At 38.5% G+C, this 20,873-nt stretch overlaps 1 protein-coding gene across 1 annotated transcript; it reads left to right on the top strand.

The window, feature by feature from the left end:
* Positions 1-2,085: 2,085 nt before the first annotated feature.
* On the top strand, positions 2,086-20,598 carry LOC116498270 (protein-lysine methyltransferase METTL21E-like). The gene is made up of 4 exons (XM_032202546.1): positions 2,086-2,152; positions 16,358-16,515; positions 19,095-19,212; positions 20,115-20,598. Exons 1-4 carry the CDS (start codon positions 2,086-2,088, stop codon positions 20,537-20,539), a joined length of 768 nt encoding a protein of 255 aa, XP_032058437.1. The 3' UTR covers positions 20,540-20,598.
* Positions 20,599-20,873: the final 275 nt, after the last annotated feature.

The raw sequence follows: 20,873 nt of genomic DNA, 5'->3' as shown, positions 1-20,873 counted from the left end.
AGTGGAAGTTGGCTACTTTATTGGTTGGAGCTCCCTTGACTAGATACCTGTTGCTGTTATGAAATCTTCTGTCCCCTTACGTCAGAGAGCCATGGTGCCCTGTGCCCACTTTGTGTTCCTGCTGCAGCTGTCAGGATTTATTACTGCTACTGGTGTGGGGATGTTGGCAATATGTACCACACGCTTTAGAGCTTTTCTATCAGGGACTGCCTGGCAGCTAACTGGGAAGGAAACTACCTGGCAAGTAAGGATTTTTGGTTTTTGGTTTGTTTTGAGTGCCATCATTGGAAAGCTAGTGGGAGAGATTCAGGTAATGTTGACTGAAATACAGTAGATGTGACTTGCCTTGTTCTTTTGGCTCTAAATTACTTTGTAACATTTTACCTTTGTATAAGTCAGTAACTGAGCTCTTCTGTACCTGTGGGCTTTTAGTTGCTGGCAGTACTCCTGAATTAATATGCTAAGGCAGACAGGTTGTGTACTTGAGTGTACCTTAAAGGGTAATTTTAGAAAGGAAAAAAAAAAACCTCCTATAGAACCCATCAAAAACAAAGGTGTTCCTTTAAAGGTGATTTTATACTGTTACATTGCTTGTACTTCAGAATACAAAGGGACTGATTATTAACCCATTATTTTTATCTTATAATGGGAAGAAAATTTGATTTTATATAGTTCCAAGGTAGATGACAAGCTGATGAATGTCTGTAACATTTACTGCTTTATGTCCCACTGGTTTCTAATGCTATTTGCTATTCGTAATATGGATACAAGGATTTTGAATTCTACCGAATTTGTCTTTTTCCCACATGATATTGTTGCTATTGTTAAGTTCATAGATGGACTTAAAACAAGCATACTCTATTGTATTTACATGCCATAGTAACGTGTAGAAACCAGATAAGTTATTTTTTCACCTTCAGATAGGTTAATGGCTGTTGGCACTACAGTGATAAGGTGAAACCTGGATGCCTTTTGTAGGGTAAAGTCAACAGAGTATCGTGTGTCCTCCCTAACAAGACAGGGTTGTTCTCTACTGTTCACTTTCATCCCGTGATTTGAGAGGTAGGTCTATCTAAGGCTTTGCACTGTGAGGAAGTGTCCTTGATATTCAGCCTATGTTTTTATATTCAGCCTATGTTTTTACTATTTTATTTTATATATATATATATATATATATATATAAATTTTTATTTATTTTTTATTTATTCTGTATATAATCATTGACCGTTTGCCTTATTTACTTGTATCTTTGCACTATTAACTGTATTCTCCCTGTAATCAGTCCTGCAAAAATCAGTCAAATTTCCATATTACAGTGTAGGACTTAAAATTTTTCAGAGCACCTTTTTTTTGATCTTGTTTTTTTTTTTTTTTTTTTTTTTTTCTGTAAACTGTGTTTTTGTGGTAGTAAAATGTCAAGAATTTGAGGCTTTTTTTTTTTTTTTGCTGTTCTGCAGATGCTGAAAATTATGTTGTTCTTTTTTGCTATCATAATGTATTACAACTTCTTAAGTTTTGCCTTGTTACATTCTTTCCCTATTATTTTTTTTTCTACTGAGTATGTAAGTCTTGTGTCTATTTATACACAGGCACATATGCATTCTGTTTTGCATGTTGCTAACAGCTCCTGCTTCCTACTTATTTTCATGTGCCACTTTTATTAACTGGTTGTTTCCTTCCCTTCCAGGCTAGTTAATTCAAGATCAGTGTAATTTTTCTTCTTCAGGTATTTGTTGCTACCTTCCCATTCAAACAATTATAAGCTTACTAACTTGACTTAATTTAGTTCTAATGTTAAAATCTCATAAAAACAGTTTTATCAAAGCATGCAATCCCCCTCTGAATTTACTCACTTTTTCCCCGTCTCTAAGGGGAGAGCAGTTAAACTTGTTTGTAACTTCTGGCTCTTTTATGCTTTGAATACAGATATTTATGTTTCTATATGTTAATATAAGCAAATTATAGCATAACAAATATAAACTGTGTGTGTGAAGTGGTATGTGGGAAAAAAAATTAAAATATTTTAATTCATTTTTACCAGGTACGCAGGCTTCTGTTTTTCTGTCCCATGTCTTGTGGCATATTATGGATTTGACATCATCACAACATAATCTACATAATGAACTAATAAGAAAAACAGAAGGACAAGCAGGTAAAGTCATTATTACTTCACTATATTTTCTTGGTATACTTAGCTAAGTAGAAGGAACAAGGCATCTTGCTGACAAGCTATCTTCTCATTCATTTTTCCTGAAGAATTGTGTTTATGGCACTTGTACAGAAAATGCAATAGATAGCGCTGTTGTAGTATTCTAGCTATGTAGTAAATATCTGCTGTGCCAGCATACTTTGGTCCTGGCAGTTTCTATCAGTGACTGGCAACTTGCCCCAGCTATTTGCCCATGACAAGTTCCAGGGAATGAAGCTGTGGCTATGATCAGGCTATTCAGAAGAGGTTTGTTTGTGGAGTGGCAGTTAGGTGGAATCAGTTATTACATGTTCAGTTTCCATCTTGACAGCCCCAAGGCTAATCTTCAAATAACTTCAGGGACAGTTAGCAGCTTTTTTCTGAAGTGAGTTCATGGCTGCATATTTTGAAGATGCTGAAGCACCACGAGTAATCGCATCCTTAGGGGTGACCAGGATTAGAAAACATTTAGGACAAGAGTGTATTGTTTTGGGATGGGATCTAGTTATGCTACAGCTGAATGCCAAAGAAGGGTTTATTTGTTCTTTTTTTTTTTTTTTTTTTTTGTAATTATTATTAAGATCTCAGCTGTTTCCTGGTCAAGTAGAGCTAAGCTTTTGGGGCTCAGCTATTCAGCGAAGCAAGGTGGTCCTGGGGGCCTTAAGAGACAGTGCTGTAGTGATGACTCTCACTATTTCATCTGTGACCCCCCTCATCTCCCCTGCCAACAAAAAAGTTGTTCTTTTTAAATCCGAGTGATCTGGCTTTTGCTCTTTGGTCTTCAAATATTAAGAACGAGTAGTAAATTTTTTGAAAAGCGTTGATTCCTTGAAAGAGGACTTCTATTAGTATATATTTAATTTCCTTCAGGCAGAGAAAAAAATTTTGGGCATAACTGCGATGCTTAGAACTAGTTATTTGCTTACTGAAATTAAAGTTGGTTTGTTTTTTGAAGAGCAACACATGAATTCTAGTTTACCTAGACGTATTTACTTTTGAATAATAAAAGTACTAAAAAATGAATATATTCTGAATTGAATAGAATTAAACACAAAAATACATGTTAAGATATTTCTGTATTTCATAATGGTTAATGTGCCTGTAAAATAGGGAAAACTAAGCTTTGAAAAATGAAAACATTGATCCTGTTGACTTGTAAACAAAATTAAATCAATTTTTTATCAGAGCAGTATGTCATTGGAGACCTGAGAAGATAATGCAAATAAAGGTGAAACTCATGCTTCTAAAGAAAAAATGTAGGGAAGGAACATCATCCTAATTTGAAATTCTTATAATGTTAAGAGGCAAATTTGAATTTAATACGTATACTCTGAATAAGCCCACTGTATTTAGAAAGTGTAACTGTCATGTGCTGTAAGTCTTGAAATGATTTAAAAAAATAGTAGAAGAGAGTTGATTGAATTGATTTGCAATTAAAAAAAAAAATGCTCTAAAAATGTTACTTTTTCCAGAACAACTCTTTCACGTACACTGGCAAGGGAAGTCCTTTCTTCCAGAAAGTTTCTATTGTTGTCTGCAGGGCTTTCTGTTTACTTTTTCCTGAGTCTTTACACATCTTATGACTGAAGTGCTAAGAAAAATAAGTCCCCCTGATTGTGACATTCTCTGGAAAGCTGACATCACACAAGAAGGTGGCTGATAGGGTTTGGTATGGATTGCAGTTACACAAAGCCTTGTTCAAGTGCCTTACTCTGGATAATTTTTTAATGCAATTCCCCTTGCTATTATGTTATCCTGACTTGAACGAAATGCTCAAGCTGATTCTATGCAATGATGCATGATTGCTGGGGGAATAAATATCTAAAGGTATAAATATTTAAGGCCAAACTATTAAAGACTGAAATATTGATGACTGCCATTACGTATTCTATAGTACACAAGAGGCCGAGTTAAAGTTGCACAGGTATTGCTATGCTTCTGCATGCTTGGCTTTCAGAATTGTAGTATTGATACTTCCTTCATGCAGGATTTAGGACAGTGAGAAGTGAGTCTGCATGTCATTTCTTAAGCTGTTGAACTATTAAAATAACTTGACTTAGGGGATATCAGATCAATGAATGCAAAATCAGTTGGTAGTGCAGAATCTTTAGATCAAACGCAGAAATGTATTCTGTTCAGCCATCAGTAACATCAGTATTGCTATCAGTGTTGATAGCAATAGCGGGTTGTTCTCTTCTTTGTTTAACAAAAGTTCAAAAGTTGAAGAAAATGAGGAGACATCAGTGGAAAATGGGACATTTTTTCAGTTTCACAGTTTAATCTGACACCAGGCTTTGGCATATTCCATTCCAGGTGTTGGAGGGAAATGTGTTGAACCTGCTGCATGGACACTTACCTGTTCAGTCATTCAGCCTGTGCCTTCCTTGTTTTCCTTCTTTTCTTCTTCCACATTCTCCATTTCCATTTTATTAACTTAACCTATCCAGTCTTAATCTGTTTTTTTTTTTTTTTTTTTTTTTTTTTTTTTGTGATTCTTGTTCACTTTCTCTGCATGTTCAGAGTCTGAGCTCTTTGTATTTGCTATATCCCTACCCCCTTTTTATTCACTGCCCTTCCCAGCCATCTTCTGTTATCTCAATTGGCTTGTCACAAGTTCTTTAGGTTACAATTCCTTATTCCTGCACATGGTTCCTATTACTACCAGTTCCCAATTTACAGATAGGTCCTCACCCAGTCTGATCTTTCCTGGTGCCTTTATCCAGTCTGTTCTCCATCACACCTACATCATTAGATGCCTCTTTTCTCTTCATTCCTCTCACAATTTCTCTTGAGATCACTAGCTTTTACTCTCCTTGGCTAAACTTTTCTGAGATCAGATTCTACCATTGCCTCCTTCATTTCTTGGGAACCTGAATTACTTTGCAACAGTTGTATTATTCGCATTCACCCCAGAATAATTTTATATCTGAGACAAAAGGAGGAGAGAGAGTTTGCAAGGCGTACTTGTCCTTGATACTTCGTCTCACTTCACTTGGCTGGGGCCCAGTTTTTAATCCATAAATATCTGAGAAAATGCTGACCTGGTAACCTTCACATATCTTCCAGCGTTTTATAAAAGACATGCTCCGTCTCCTCCCCCTGCTTGACAGATGTCCTCATTGATGGCAATTCCTGCCATCAGTTCAAGTCTCTGGGTAAAGTCCAGAAAGATGCCTTAAATGGGACATGGTTGGAATTGAGGCAAGTGAGAAGCAGCTTAACCCTGTAACTTAGAAGTTAAGATATTCAGCTGGGAAGAGGGAGTGACTTAGTGTCTTGTTCCCACTTCCTGGGTTACTTCTAAGGACACTTTCTCTTCCACTTTTGCTGACCATTTTCCACTGACTTCAAAGACTTTGCTATGAAATAGGAAAAACATCCTGAGAGCAGAGCATAGAGCCCAAGCCTGCTTTTTCACAGCTGAGTGTCCAGTTTGTAGCTGGGCTTTTTCTTGTTTGTGGTCCTTCTGTCCATGAATCTTGCAGTCTTCTTTTCATTATGGCCCACCTTTAATGGTGGTGGAAGGAAGGGGATCCATCTGATTCTGCAGGGTAGCCAGGTGTGAATTTGAATCCTTCTGAAGAAGGCCCAAAACTCAATTTCTCTCTTTTTTTTTTTTTTTTTTTTTTTGAGTGCTTCAAATGCTAAACCATTCTTTATATAGAGGACTTTGCAATTAACAGTGCTGGTTAAAAAGTCAGCCTATTTACATTATGTTTAAGGACTTTCTTACTACTACCTACCTTCCCTTCTTTCATCCCCCTCTTTTTTAGCTTTAAACTATATATCTGTATTGAACAAACAAACAAAATCTCTAATTCTAATATCAAAAAACATTTATATATATACACACACGTGTGTGTATGTGTGTATATATATATGTATATATATATGTGTAGTATGTTTGGAAGTAACACCATTAGTTAACTTTTTTTTTATGAGCCAGCAGAGTGCCCTGGCAGCCATGAGGGCCAGCCACATCCTGGGGTGCATCAAACACGGCATTGCTAGCCTGTCAAGGGAAGGGATTGTCCCTCTCTGCTCTGTGCTGGTGTGGTCTCACCTCAAGTTCAGTGTGCAGTTTTGTGTGCTCCAGTATAAGAAAGACATAAAATTGTTAGAGAGTGTCCAAAGGAGGTCTACAAAGATGGTGAAGGGTCTAGAGGGCAAGGTATATGAAGAGCAGCTGAAATCCCTTGGTTTGTTCAGCCCAGAGCAGAGCAGGCTGAGGGGAGGCCTCATGGCGGCCTGCAGCTCCCTCACGAGGGGAGCAGAGGGACAGGCGCTGAGCTCTGCTCTCTGGGGACAGCGACAGGACCCGAGGGAACGGCATGGAGCTGGGGCAGGGGAGGGTCGGGATGTATATCAGAAAAGGTTCTTCACCAAGAGGGTGGTTGGGCACTGAAACAGGCTTCCCAGGACAGTGGTCACAGCACCAAGCCTGGTGGAGTTCAGTTTGGACAATGCTTTCAGACACATGGTCTGATTTTTTTGGGTGGCCCTTTGGGGACTCATGAGTTGGACTCAATGATTCTTGTGGGTCCCTTCCAACTTGGGATATTCAATGATTCTATGATGTTAAAAATACCTTTTCAATGAATTCACACTTTTGCTGTCTTCCAGAAACTTGTCTATAAGCTCTTTTGTCTGAAAGTAACAGCATTCACATAGTACAGTAAACACAAGCTATAGTAATTCGATTTAAAACTTCTCTGTTCCTTTTCTTTTCCCCCAGCAAGTAAACCCGCTTATAATGAAGGCATTAGTAAACTTTAACAGAAACTTTCATGTCTGTGGGTAGAACAGAAGTTGGTGGCAACGCTCAAGTAATCAAAGCATGAATCAACTGTTTAGAAAAATCTGTAATATATTCTTCCCTCTCAGCCATATGCCCATCTTTGGTTTTCACATCTTTCCCCTTAATAGTAGTTGTGTTTCAACAATAAATAAAATATTTCTCAACTACCTCACAAAAATGTCATATGTTTTCATGCATTGATATTTTTAGGTTACTTTCAGCTCTTTCTTCAAAGAAATTTTTTAGAAACCCAGAGTTATTGCTGGGGAAAATTGGCAGGTATTTTGCTGGAGTCCTTTCTCTTCCACTGTCCATGGTATATGGAGTCTTCTGGCATGTTTTTGGAAGAAAATAGGAACTCCAACTGCACAAAGCCATTTTGAAAAGGCAAGGTAAGAGATGTGGAAGGTTAGGTTAGACAACAGTTTATGGTATCTAAATTACTCATCCAGATCCTTCCTACCTATTAGGAAATTGTCAGCCTTTTATAATATATGTTAAACCATGCAACTTAAGAAAACAGCCTGCTTCTGTAGTCAAAGGGAAATCATTTACTTATCTTTATCAAGTAAATAGCTGCTGACCATAGACCTGAAGATGTTTTTGATGATGGACGAACACGGTTAAGTAATAAGGGAAGTACTCAGCACATTTGAATTCATTATGTGTTCATGAGTCTGCCTACAGTACTTCTATTTGCAGCCTTCTAATGGCTTTAGATGTCCTGTGACTTACATGAGGCTGGGATATCAGTGGTGTAAATTTCATGTTGAAAAGGCACCTCTCAAACCTGGATAAATACATAGACTAGCTCCTAGAGAGTATACCCCTCTCCTGTTCTTGTCTCCATGTACAAAGTGCGTTTTCTCTCTTGGCTGAGATGAGGCTGCCCGTGGGTGGCAGTTTTGTATTTCTGCATTTCAAAGTATGAAGTTTCAAGCATTATATTACACTGACGTAATACCTCAGATTAATCGATATAATATACCTTGTCATTGCCATCACTTCAGCAGGTTGAGCATGGAATGAACGTACTGGAATACCTATACTCAGTTACCCGATCATTGCTGTCTTTGTAAGTAGGGATGAAAACAGGAAAAAAATAATAATGTAGTTTAGATAAGTGAATCTTCTGGAACAGTACTTTGCTTTATGTTCTTAGAAAGGTCAAGGTTACATCTGACTTAAGAAGGGCATGGTTAAATTTCCCTCCTGTCTCTTTCCTTTAAGGGTCCTTAGGCTTAAATGGAATGGAGTGAAATAGATGGAAGGAAATGAAGATACTTAAGTGCTGTCACCTGGAATTTGGGGACTGTTCTGTGATTCAGGACTGTGTATGTTTCCATGGAGCTATCTGTAATGTTTATGAGACCAGGGCTTTGATCCTGAGATATCAGTAGCTCAGTAAAAAATAGGAGGCTTCAGAGCCCCTTAGATGTGGGAGCTAGTGTACATTTGGGGTAAAGTTCTTCTGAGCCATTGGAAATACCAAGATGAATTCACAGGGCTACATTTTGAGGTTTCCCATCATTATAATGAGGTTACTCTTCTCCAGTCATCTCTTACAGTTGTGGAACTAGTTGCAGTTCTGCTCTTACTGATCTTTCTGTGGGTGTCTTCTTGGCACTGGGATATATAGATAGCTATTTTATATTTTTATATATTCATGTAACATATATGTGCACACACACATGTAATGTATATGCTATATATATGAAATACATCTGGAATTTTTACTTTGGATGTCTCCAGCTGTGTGTGTCCATGCTGGAGAGTTCTGAGGAAGCCTGGCTACCATGAATTCCTGGTACTTTGTACCAGGTATGTCAGTGCAGGTATCCTCCTGTGTTCATCAAACTCAGAGACAATTGCTGAGAAGTCTTAGAGTAACCATGTATGTGGTTAATCACAGCTGTTGATACAAGGTTGTCAAGATACTTGTTAAATACAGTTCAAAATGCTAAATCTTAAATCTGATCTCTACAGGTGAGAGCATATTGCTTCTGAAGAGGGGGAGAATGTGTTGCTGTAGGGCTGAACTTTGTCAGGTCAAGTTCATGCTGAAGGCTTGGATTTCATCCCTTTTGCCAGTTGGAGAGGATCCATCAAAGCAGGAGAGAAGCAGAAGATGGTTGGGTCTTATTTCCTTTGCATACACACTTACCACCTTGGGCTGTGACACCATTTAACCTTAAGAAAGTATATAGGGTCAGGCCAGCACTTAAAATAAACTAATCTATGATTTTTCCCCTCTGTAAATTGTTTTTGGTAACTCACTGGAAGAAACTATTCGTTTACAGATTAATGCTGTCCTAATCCATTAACAAAGTACTCAGAGGATGTTTTGATGCTCTGTGCGCTATTTGTGAGTGAGTTGGAGAATTGAGATATTGACTGCTAGTATAGTCTTCACAGCTTCCATATGGAAATGTCATTTTACTTCCATTTGTTTTAAAGCCACATTGTAATTCAGATATCTAGACAAATGGTATCAATATATATTTAATTCTAATTCGGCCCCTTTGTCTTTGCTGCTTTTCCTGCATTTTAAGTACCATTTAATGGTGTTGCCTTTGCTTCCTTTTTATTCAGTGCAGAATGCATTAAATTAAGTATCATTCTTTATGCGGAGATTTAACGTATGCTAATAATTGATGGAGGGTACCATTTGTAAACTGAATTTTAAGATTACTGTTTCCTAATGGAGCCGTGTACTACCCAAGTACAATTTTTATGTAAAAGTGGTGTAAACAGAATAGATGATTACGTACCATATTTCTAAACAAGTACTATTTCTACTCATTCCAAGTAAACAGTGTTCAGATAAAGTTAGCCTAAGGCCCATTCTTGTAATTTCCTTCATTGATAAAGAAAAAGATACTGTAATTTGCAGCTTGTTTCATTCTGACCTAGACTACATTTTTGTTGTCTCTCTCTGCATTCCCTTCCCCGCTTCTCCATCTCAGTTTCAGCAAAAATCATGTCCTTTTCTTTCTTTAGTTTTTCTGCAAGTATGAAACATTTTGTCTGACATTTGAATGTGTCAGCAAAATTCTCTGGTTCCCTGCATGAGATTCTGAGGCTTGTCACGCATTTCTGTAACCAACCTGCCACTAACTTCAGAACTCCCGTCTTCCACATGATTTATTATGTCTCTTTGGAAAACTGTGTTCGCATTTCGGTTATAATAATGATGATTGCTTTGCCTTTGAGAATGATGTTTACACTGTTTTCTTAATGGTGTCTTTGATGTAGCGCAAGATTGTATGTCAACAGTGTGAGATTCTCCTTCTGCCCTCATATCAACTGAAAATCAAGGGTGTTCAAAGAACATGCTCCAAAGACATTAGACTTCTATGATAAACATACCTGAAATATTTTCAAGGACTCTCTAAGTCATTAACCTATTAGGCAGAAAGTCTTATGAAACTATGAAGTTCAGATCCTGTTTCAAGAAGGATTTGGGGCATCTATAGACAGGAATTTCTTTGTGAACAAGAACAATTGAACAATTCAAGGCCAGAGGTGTGCTATCTGTTTCATTAACAAAAATTATCTGAGTCTCCCTGTGTTAAATGAATAGGGTCAAACTGTCTCTTCTAAATGTAAATAGGTGGAATTCCAGTGGTTTCTGTGCTTATATTCATAAGCAAAGAGATGAATAGACTGAAGAAAATCATTCTATGTTTATACAGTGCCTCTATAAACACCGTGCCTCTCCAAATCACAATGGAAGAGTGAGGGCAACCCACTCAAATCCAGGTAAATGAAGAAGGAAGGAACCAGTCCTAGCTGACTTTTATATTCCAATATTTTGTTATGGGTGCTCGAGTAATATTGCTGGAAATTGGGAGCTGGGTCAGAAAAGGCTCCTTTTCTCATCTGACCTTTTCCACTGATGACTCAGCTCTTGCAATCTTTAAATATCATTAAAATCATTGAGTCATTACTCCAGTTACCTTCCTGAACAAGTGAATAAGGACTAACACAGATGAACAATTCCAGGAGAGTAACTTCCTATCTGCTATTTACAACTAGTACCAAGTTTGGTCAAAGTAGAACCAGCAGAACGTTCTCAATGTTTACAGGTATTAAAAGACTTCATTGTACTTGGATTCTGCCTACACTGATAACAATTTTCTTCTTTCACAAAACATGTTCTGCTAGTTTGTTATTTTTCTGTTATGACTGCTCTGCAAGCAGTTATACAAAAAATGCAGAAAATAGAAGAATGCTTTTTGGAGTGTGAAGGGAGACTTATGTGAAAGTAACCAAATCCAACTAAAGATTTTGTAATTAGTCTCCTGGTCCTGATTAAATTTCTCATGAGGGCCTGTCTTCCGTATGTCTCTGATGAAACAAATACTCTTTTTGATTTTCCAGAATAGTATTGTGGAATTATTCAGGTTGGAAAAGGCCTCTAAGATCATCTAGTCCAACCTTTAACGTAGTACTAAAGTCTACCATTAAACGATGCCACTAAGTTCTAAATCTAAGTTTCTAAATCTAAGTTTCTTGAAAACCTCCAGCGGTGGTGACTCAACCACTTCCCCGGGCAGCCTATTCCAATGCCTAACAGCCCTTTCCGTGGAGAAATTTCTCCTAATATCCAACCCTAACCTCCCCTGGTGCCACTTGAAAACATTGCCTCTCATTTTATCACATGGTGCTTGAGAGAAGATCCCAGTTCCCACCTCTCTACAACTTCATTTAAGGTAGCTGTAGAGTACAATAATGTTTCCCCTGAGACTTCTCTTTTCCAAGCTATACAACCCCAGCTCCCAGCCACTCCTCATAAGACTTGTTCTGTAGGCACTTCACCAGCTTCATTGCCCTTCTTTAGACACACTCCAGCACCTCGATGTGCTTCTCATAGTGAGGGGCCCAAAACTAAGCACAGTATTTGAGGTAAGGCCCTACCAGAGCTGACTACAAGGGGACAAACATTTCCCTTGTCATCGAATCATAGAATGGCTCAGGTTGGAAGGGACGTTAAAGATCATCTAGTTCCATACCCCCTGCCATAAGCAGGGATGCCATCCACTAGATCGGGTTGCTCAGAGCCTCTTTTAACCTGGCTTTGAACATCTCTAGGGGTGTGGCATCCACAACTTCTCTGGGGAACCTGTTCCAGCGCCTCACCACTCTCACAGTGAAGAATTTCCTCCTAACCTTTAATCTAAATCTCCCTACTTTTAGTTTAAAAACGTTCCCCTTTTTCCTGTCACTATATGATTGAGCAAAGAGTTGCTCTCCATTTTTTTTTATTTTAAGTCCCCTTTAAGTACTGAAAAGCTGCAAAGAGGTCACCCCGGAGCCTTTTCTTCTGTAGGTTGCATGTCACTAGCTCTCTCAGCCTTTCTTCATAGGAGAGGTGCTCCAGGCTCTTGATCATCTTTGTGGCCCTCCTCTGGGCCCATTCTAACAGCTCCACATCCTTCTTGTGCTGGGGCCTCCAGACCTGGACACATTATTCCCAAATGAGGCCTCACAAGGGCAGAGTAGAGGAGAACAATCACTTCCCTCACCCTGCTGACCACTCCTCTGTTGCTGCAGCCCAGAATACAGTTGGCCTTCCAGGCTGCAAGCATGCACTTCAACTCAAGTCGAGCTTTTCATCCACCAGAACCCCCAAGTCCTTCTCTGCAGGGCTGCTCTCAATGAGTTCTTCTCCAGTCTGTGCTCGTGTCTGGGATTGCCCTTGCCCAGGTGCAGCACCCTGCATTTAGACTTGTTGAGCCTCATTAGGTTCACGTGGGCCCAATTCTCAAGCTTGCCCAGGTCCCTTTGGATGGCGTCCCTTCCTTCTTCATCAACCACACCACTCAGCTTGGTTTCATCTGCGAACTTGCTGAGGGTGCACTCAATGCCACTGTCTACATCATTGATAAAAATATTAAACAGTACTGGTCCCAGGACAGACACCTGAGGGACACCGCTCATCACCAGCCTCCACTTGGACATAGAGTCATTGATCACCACTCTCTGTGTGTGATTTTCAAGCCAATTCCTTACCCACTGAATGGTCCACCCATGAAATCCATATCTCTCCAATCTGGAGACCAGGATGTCATGTGAAACCATGTCAAAGGCCTTAGAGAAATCCGGGTAGATGACATCGGTTGGTCGATAGTCCTACTGGCCATGTTATTTCTGATACAAGCCAGGATGCTGTTGGCCTTCTTGGCTACCTGAGCACACTGCTGGCTCATACTCATCTGACTATTGACCAATATACCCAGGTTCCTTTCTGCTGGGCAGCTTTACAGCCTGCATCATTGCCTGGGGTTGTTGTGCCCCAAGTGCAGGACCTTGTACTAGGCCTTGTTGAACCTCATGAAGTTGACCTCAGCCAATCAGTCCAGCCCATCCACATTCCTCTTCAGAGCCTTCTTACCCTCAAGCATATCAACCCTTGTGCCTAACTTGGTGTCGTGTGCAAGCTTACTGAGGGTGCACTCAATCCCCTTGTCCAGATCATTGATAAAGATACTGCAGAGAACTGGTTCAAATATGAGCCCGGGGGACACCACTGGTGACCGGCTTCCAACTGCATTTAACTCCATTCACCACGACTCCTTGGGCCTGGCTATCCAGCCAGTTTTTAACCCAATGAAGCATACACCAGTCCAAGCCATGAGCAGCCAGTTTCTCAAGGAGAATGCTGTGTGAAACGGTGTCAAAAGCCATATTGAAGTCTAGGTAGACCACATCCACAGCCTTTCCCTCATCCACTGAGATGTCATCTTGTCACAGAAGGAGATTAGGTTCAACAAGCAGGACCTGCTTTTGATAAACCCATGCTGACTGAGCCTGATCGCCTGCTTGCCCTGGAAGTGCTGTGTAATGGCACTCAGGATCATCTGCTCCATGAGCTTCCCTGACACTGAGGTCAGACAAACAAGGCCTGTAGTTTCCTGGGTCCTCATTTTCCAGCCCTTCTTGTAATATCTTCCTGAAGGGAAGGAAAAAAAAAAAAAGGGAGGGGGAATACAGGAGGAGGAATTGTAACTGTTACATAAACTTCTCCAGATATCTCACCTGTGGAAATACCAAAGGAATAAGATGACCAAAGATTTAAGTGATGCTATTAATTTGTGGATTTGGGAGTCTTCTTTTGGGAGTGTGGACAGCTTATCCTGGGTAGGGAGCAGTGGCTTACAAACTCTTAATAGTGTAAGTGCTGTGGAAACCTTAAGTAGAAAGATTACTGACAGTATAAAAAAAAAATAAACGGGAAATATTTATTGAACACTGGAGGGGTAGCTGTAATAATTCTAAAGTTTTATAGATCTTTTGGCAGGAGCTTTGTAAGTTGAGGCTTAATAAGTTAGGGTTTCTCAATAAAACTGAATCCAAAACAGATGTAAATGGAAGAAGAATAAAAAAAATAAATAAATAAAAAATTGAGAGGTAAGAGAAGAAATAGCTTTTTACTTTCATAGCTAGTGCTGATCACAGAACAAGATCAGACTGCTCTAAGCAGTCAGAGAAGATTAAAAGCAGTCTAGATCTAGTATGCCTGGACACAGGATGGTAAATTAAATACACTTATGATATTTGTAATAAGAAAACCTCATATTATTTTTTCATAAGAAAAGATGAATTTGGCCCCAGAGCAGCATTTCTCTGGCACTTCACTCATGTTTGTATAGTTTCCTGCTGGCAGGCACAATGACATATGCACTTTCTCTCAACATTAAAGGCTTGCAGAAGATGTAATGTGCTGGCCACATACTACTTAGTTCCTGACATCTTAAAATATCATAGTTTCAATGTTAAGGCTATTTATGTTACCTTTATAAAATTATATTGTATAACATTCTTTCTAGTAGTATATATATAATCTTATTTTTAATTTTGCTGTATCCCATGACTAGTATTTTTTCCCAGTCATTTATCGGAATACCATTGCTTTATTTATTTATTAAAAAACAAAAACAAACAAACAAAGACACACAAGAAAACCCAAAACTTCCAGGAAAGAGGGTGAGAGAGAGAGTTGTCTCTCTTCAATGGTTATGGCAATAAAAATACCAAAACATATGGCAGAGCAAATGACAGCACTGGATTATGTCTCATGACTACAGTGATTTGAGGGGGAAGAAAATGAGTGGAATCATCTGTAGTGCCAACAGCTGCCATCCATGCCATACTGAGTGGTTTCTATAAATTTACTGATGGATGGTAGACCAAGGTTTTTTATGCTGATGATAAATCAGATGTTTTAATTTTAATAGCCAGTGGGTCTGCTGTTTCTGTGCTACGTTATCCAGATGTTGATATCTGTGATTTGAATGGTAACTGGGGGCTTGATAAAGGAACTCTGGTTTGGAAAAGATGGTAACCCAGTTGTCAAATCTCTAGCATGCTTTCTAGGAGGTGCAGCTTGTAAACATGTTTTGCTTTAGCTAATTTGCCAAGAGATCGTATTTGGCTGTGAAAGCAAATTTACTATGAAAACTTGGAATGATTCTATAGTTTGTTAAGAAAATGCTTTGGAGAGCTTCATTTACATGTTATTTACAACATTGTGGTGGTGTGGCTTTGTGGGATGATGGCAAAACTGAAGCTGGCTTGGTATTTAGCTAAAAACGAATGAATCCTCTCCTGTAAAAGATTTGTCCTGGATTATGTTAGCTATCATAAATATCCTTCACATAGCAACAAGGATGGCATTCAGGATATCAAGCCAACTGGAAAGAATCCCTTTTACAAGGCTCCGTTTTGGGTGGGTGGATAAGCTTTCCTGACAACAGTAGTGCTTTTTCTCCTGTCTGTCATAATTTGTGTTGCTAGGATCTTGTGACAGACTTTTAAATGATATTGTGGTTCCTTTTGTTTACTGTTAAAAAGAACCATAATGTGGGGAAAATGAACAATAAATGGATATGGATAATAATAATAATAATAATAATAATAATAATAATAATAATAATAATAATAATAATAATAATAATAATAATAATAATAATAATAATAATAATAATAAAGTGCAGGCGCATGAGACCATGAGAATAAATATTCAGGTGGCTGGCTGTTCTTAAAATGGAAAAAAGTTAAAAGAATTTCTGTTGGATTGCTGAATTGGAAAGCAATATATGGTAACATTCCACTTCTTTTCTTCACTTTTTCTGAACTTGGCTTCTTCAGCAAAACAGGAAAAGATTGCTTTATGTAGTCATAAACTGTAAACTTCAATTGGAATTCAGGAGACTTCCCATGTATCATGTTAAACATTAATGGTACAATGCATTTTTATTCACGAACATAATTCAAATTCCTGCTTCCAGATCAGCTTTTAAATATAAATTGGTAGTTTCATTATCAGCCCTCTCAGTCCATTTGACCTTTTGTATTTGTGCTTTCAGGGGAAAAAGAAGATGAACAGATAGTTGCAGAAATCATGAGAAGACGTTTTTTTCCTACTGTTATAACTCATAAGGCCTGGGAAGGCTTTCACTTTGCTGGCCATGAGATAAGGATTACAGAAGCCACTGACTGTTACGGGGCAGTTGTCTGGCCATCGGTACAAAATTTACATTGTATTGTTATTTTTCAGTTTTGGAGTATTCTAGTACTTTTTATTTATTTATTTATTTATTTTTCATGATAAATGTTTTGTTGCATGTCGTGAAACCAAGGAAAAGTTTCTAGGCTTTCTCTGTCTCCATTCTGCAGCCCCCAAACCCGAATTTAGCCTTGTTTCCCATGTATTCTTGGTTTTCTGTGTATTCTTGATTCTCAAAGCTTAAATGATTATTTCTTGGTTGTGCCCCTGTCACATTAGATGTGTGCTCTGATGTCCCTTCCCTCTTCTGCCAAAAACTTTTGATCCCTCTGGCCAATTAGAAGCAAACTTTGAAGGAAATATGGTGGTCCTGAGATAATTACATTTCTGAACATTTCTTAAATATTTGGCTATATAGCAAGCAGATCTAGGTTGCAGAAACAGTTGTGATGTGAGCTCACAAGGTATTAACACTCACACAAGCTATTCGACCTACTCACATGAAAAACAAATTTACCCTGTGAATAGGCGGCCATGGGAAGAGATTCACTCAGAGCTTCCATTTTCATAAACAGCAAGACATCTGTGTGGGAGTGAACCCTTGTCTTCAGGAAATATCACTCATGGCTCTTGATATCATAGAATCGTAGAATGATTTAGTTTGGAGGGGACCTTAAAGATATAAGAACTATCAACATATCTACCACAGAAAGAACATTCTCTAAGGTTTTGAACAGGTGCAATACAGCTAATAGTCTTTGAATAGCTAATTTAAAAGAATTAAGAGTGAAAAAAAACTGCTGCAGCCAGGGAGGTGCCATGATACACTATTGACACTTGTAGTAGTCAGAGAACTCTGAAATGGGAAGGATCTCTGGGAGCTCCTGTAAGATGGAGGGGACTAAAACCCAAGAGGCTTCATTGTTGTCCCTACAGTATCAGCCTGTGACACTGTACTATTTTTGAGAAGTATGGCCATAATTCAGCCAAAGAGTTAGCATAACCTGCTGCTTTGAATTCCAAACACTTTTCCTTCTCTTAGCAGAACTGGACAAGTCATTTACACAGTATCTCTTAGCAGCCTCAGTGCATGTCTTCAAGGCAAGGTTGGCTGACTGTCAAACATTCTCATTCAGTACAGCATCTCAAGGGCTGTACTGAAAAGCATGAAAAGCATGTTTTATGTTTATTTTTATTTTATTTTATTTTTTTTTTCTGTGAAAGTTTAGTTAGTTTTGCTGTGGAAGGAAGGCAATTCCTCTCTGTCTCTTCAAATTCTCCCTTCCTCTTCCACCCTGAACTATTTGAAATCTGAAAAATGTCAACCAGATGTGTCAAGAAGGCAGAAACTTTAAAGAAAATAAAGCTTCTGCATGATTCATGGAAAGGAAGTTGGGTTACATAGGTTCTGTAACAGCAGAATATGGCAAGACACTGAGAGAAAAAATGGTATTCCTAATATATGGAACTAACAAGAAATCTTAATAGGATGTGTTTTAGAAAGTCAGGCAATCGTCAGATACAATTTGTAGGAACCTTGTGCTCACAAGCTTATTTCTATTTCACAGCTTTGCTGATTACGAGATATCTGCAAGTTCATATAAAAGACATTGATTTTTGGTCTGAGTTGAGGCGGAAAGCAAAAAGTTTGAATTTCTAACACTTACTGAATCAATATTCCTTCTGCTGCTTTCCTTCTATTTCTTATTCTGTTAAAGAATAAGAAATATTCTGTTTAAGAGCTTAATTTTGGAGTGCCAAACTGAACCACTTATAGTTGTCTTCCCAAGTGGTCATCTGTACTGCCAGATGATGTGGCAACCAAAACACATATTTGTCAATGGAGACTATGAAATTTTCCAAGTGTGGGAAACAATAAGTGGGAGAAGCTGGAAACTATCTTTGTGAGAGGAATGAAAGTAGTGATTGGTATTTCTACACTGGTCAGTGTGAGACAGGACAGAAAAGCTGGAGAAGATTCTTAATCACAGTTTATGAATGCATATGTAAGGAATCAGTTGTAGAGTGCTAAGTGGTTTTGTTTGCTAGAAAGATTTGTTATGCTTAACAAAGCACACATTAAAACTGAACTGAAAGCATAGGGGTAAATCTATTGGCCCCTTTTGAATCATTATGGTAATTAATTATTGTTAGTAATAATTACCTATTGGAAAAGTCTATCAAGACTTGTGGATTTTCTCTCACAAGCAGTACTTATATCAAGAAGTCTTTGTGAAGGACACGTTTTAACTCAACCAGAAGTAAGTGCAGTTATAAGCAGGAATTGCTGACTGGAATTTTACAGCTCATGTTATGCAGCGTGACAGATTAGATAATTGCAGTCATTCCTTCTGGCTGTAATGCTTTGCAAGCCTATATTGAAGCATGTAGCAGCATTTATTTTGTCAGCCTATAGAGCTCAAAGATCATAGTGAGTCGTGATCCTTTCAGGACAAGGTTTGAATGAATATTGCTCATTTGAGAAGGCATGAAATTACAAAACATTTTTTGCATGCTTATAAATTACTGTGCATATTTAGTGAAGGTTTTTATTTCATTTATTTGTTCAGTATATTCATGGATTCCCTCCCCTGCAGGCTCTTGTTCTGTGTTATTTTTTGGAAACCAATTCTAAACAATACAATTTGGTTGACAAAAATGTGATTGAAATTGGAGCTGGAACTGGGTTGGTCTCCATAGTAGCCAGTTTATTGGGTGAGTATATACCATTGCTCCTGTGCTCTTGGAAACACCTCTAATATGAATACTGGAGGGCTCAGTTCCTCTAAAACACAACTGCTTGAAATCTAAGAGAAAGAAAAAGTGAATTCCAGCAGGGTTGCTTGGAAACCTGTTCTGTTATTTTCGGCTGTAAAACTGTAAATTCATGGGTGCAGTAAAGGCAGGTCCCTGTAGATGATGTTGCCATTAGCAATGTCAAGCAGGGGACCAAAATAAGAAATTAGTGACCTGACAAGATGTCAGAAGCAACAGGATGAAGCCAGATGCAGGCATGACCAATGCATCACCTTCCATTGATCGAACATCTCTTTGATGCCAGCTCACTTCCTTTGCATTTGTGTTCAGCATTGCCTTTGAGCAACTGATCCTTGAGTTTTCTGCTACAGACACTGTTGCATTTTCTCTCATAGCAGCCTGATCTTTGTGTAGAGTAATCCAAATCAGCAAGTCCTGCATTTTAACTGAATTTTAGCTTTCAATAGTCTGAGAAAGCTTCTTTTTTTGTTGAAGGGAAAGAACCTGAGGCAATACCTAGATCTCATGTTCATTCTGGAGTTAGTAACTGGCAATCTTCAATCCCTAATCTCTCACCGTACTTCTAACCAAAATGATATCAAGACACAGATAGTATTTGATTTCTCCACAACCATGCCCAGCTGCATTTAGATGGCAAACTGTAGAGTATAACTACTGTAAACCAAATATTTATTTTAAGCATGATGTCTAAGAGCTACTGGGAGCTGTTACAGTGTTCTGTTTCCCCCAGTGAGAGCTACCAACTAAAATCAGTTCCTCGTGCTGTGTGTTTTGAGAATGGGCTTTTACTCAATATTGGAGTATATTCAAAGATTACATTTGTTTTCTCCGTTTCACAGGTGCACTTGTGACTGCCACTGATTTGCCAGAACTGCTGGGAAACCTTCAGCACAACGTTCTCCAAAATACAAAACTGAAAAGCAAGCACCGGCCTTGTGTGAAGGAGTTGTCTTGGGGCATTGATCTGGAAAAGAACTTTCCCAGAGCTTCGTGTCACTTTGACTACATTATGGCTGCTGATGTAGTTTACCATCATCCCTTCCTGGATGAGCTCCTGCTAACTTTTGATCACTTGTGCAAGAATGACACTGTTATTCTGTGGGCTATGAAATTTAGGTTGGACAAGGAGAACCAATTTGTGGGCAGATTTCAGACACTATTTGACTTAGAGGTGCTTTCTAATTTCCCTAGTTTGAACATCACGTTGTATAAGGCAATGAGGAAAGGCAGGATGAAAGTCAGACCTTCCAAACTGTCTGTCTGAAAAAGAGTTGCATGGGGGCAACAGTATCAGCTCTTCTGTAGCTTGTTCTCTTTTCAATAATTTCCATGTTAGCAGCTGCCAGTACCTGCATGAATTATATTTTTAGAGAAAGTTAAAATATCAGATTTCATCCCTAAAGAATTGCTAAATTCATCTTGTTGTTAGTTTTATACACAGAAGAAATGTATTTCTGATGCTTTCTTGACTTTTATGTGCTAAATTGTCAGCAGTAATAACTGCCACAAGTCTCAGTATTATATCTGTGGGACGTGTAATGAATATTTCCAATGTCTTTCAATTGCAGCTTTGAACGGTGTCTTACAAGATCAACCAA

Source organism: Aythya fuligula, chromosome 1 (assembly GCF_009819795.1).
Source record: "Aythya fuligula isolate bAytFul2 chromosome 1, bAytFul2.pri, whole genome shotgun sequence".
NCBI classification, from domain to species: domain Eukaryota; kingdom Metazoa; phylum Chordata; class Aves; order Anseriformes; family Anatidae; genus Aythya; species Aythya fuligula.
The sequence above is the reverse complement of the archived record's forward strand: the minus strand, read 5'-3'. Positions and strand labels throughout refer to the sequence as shown.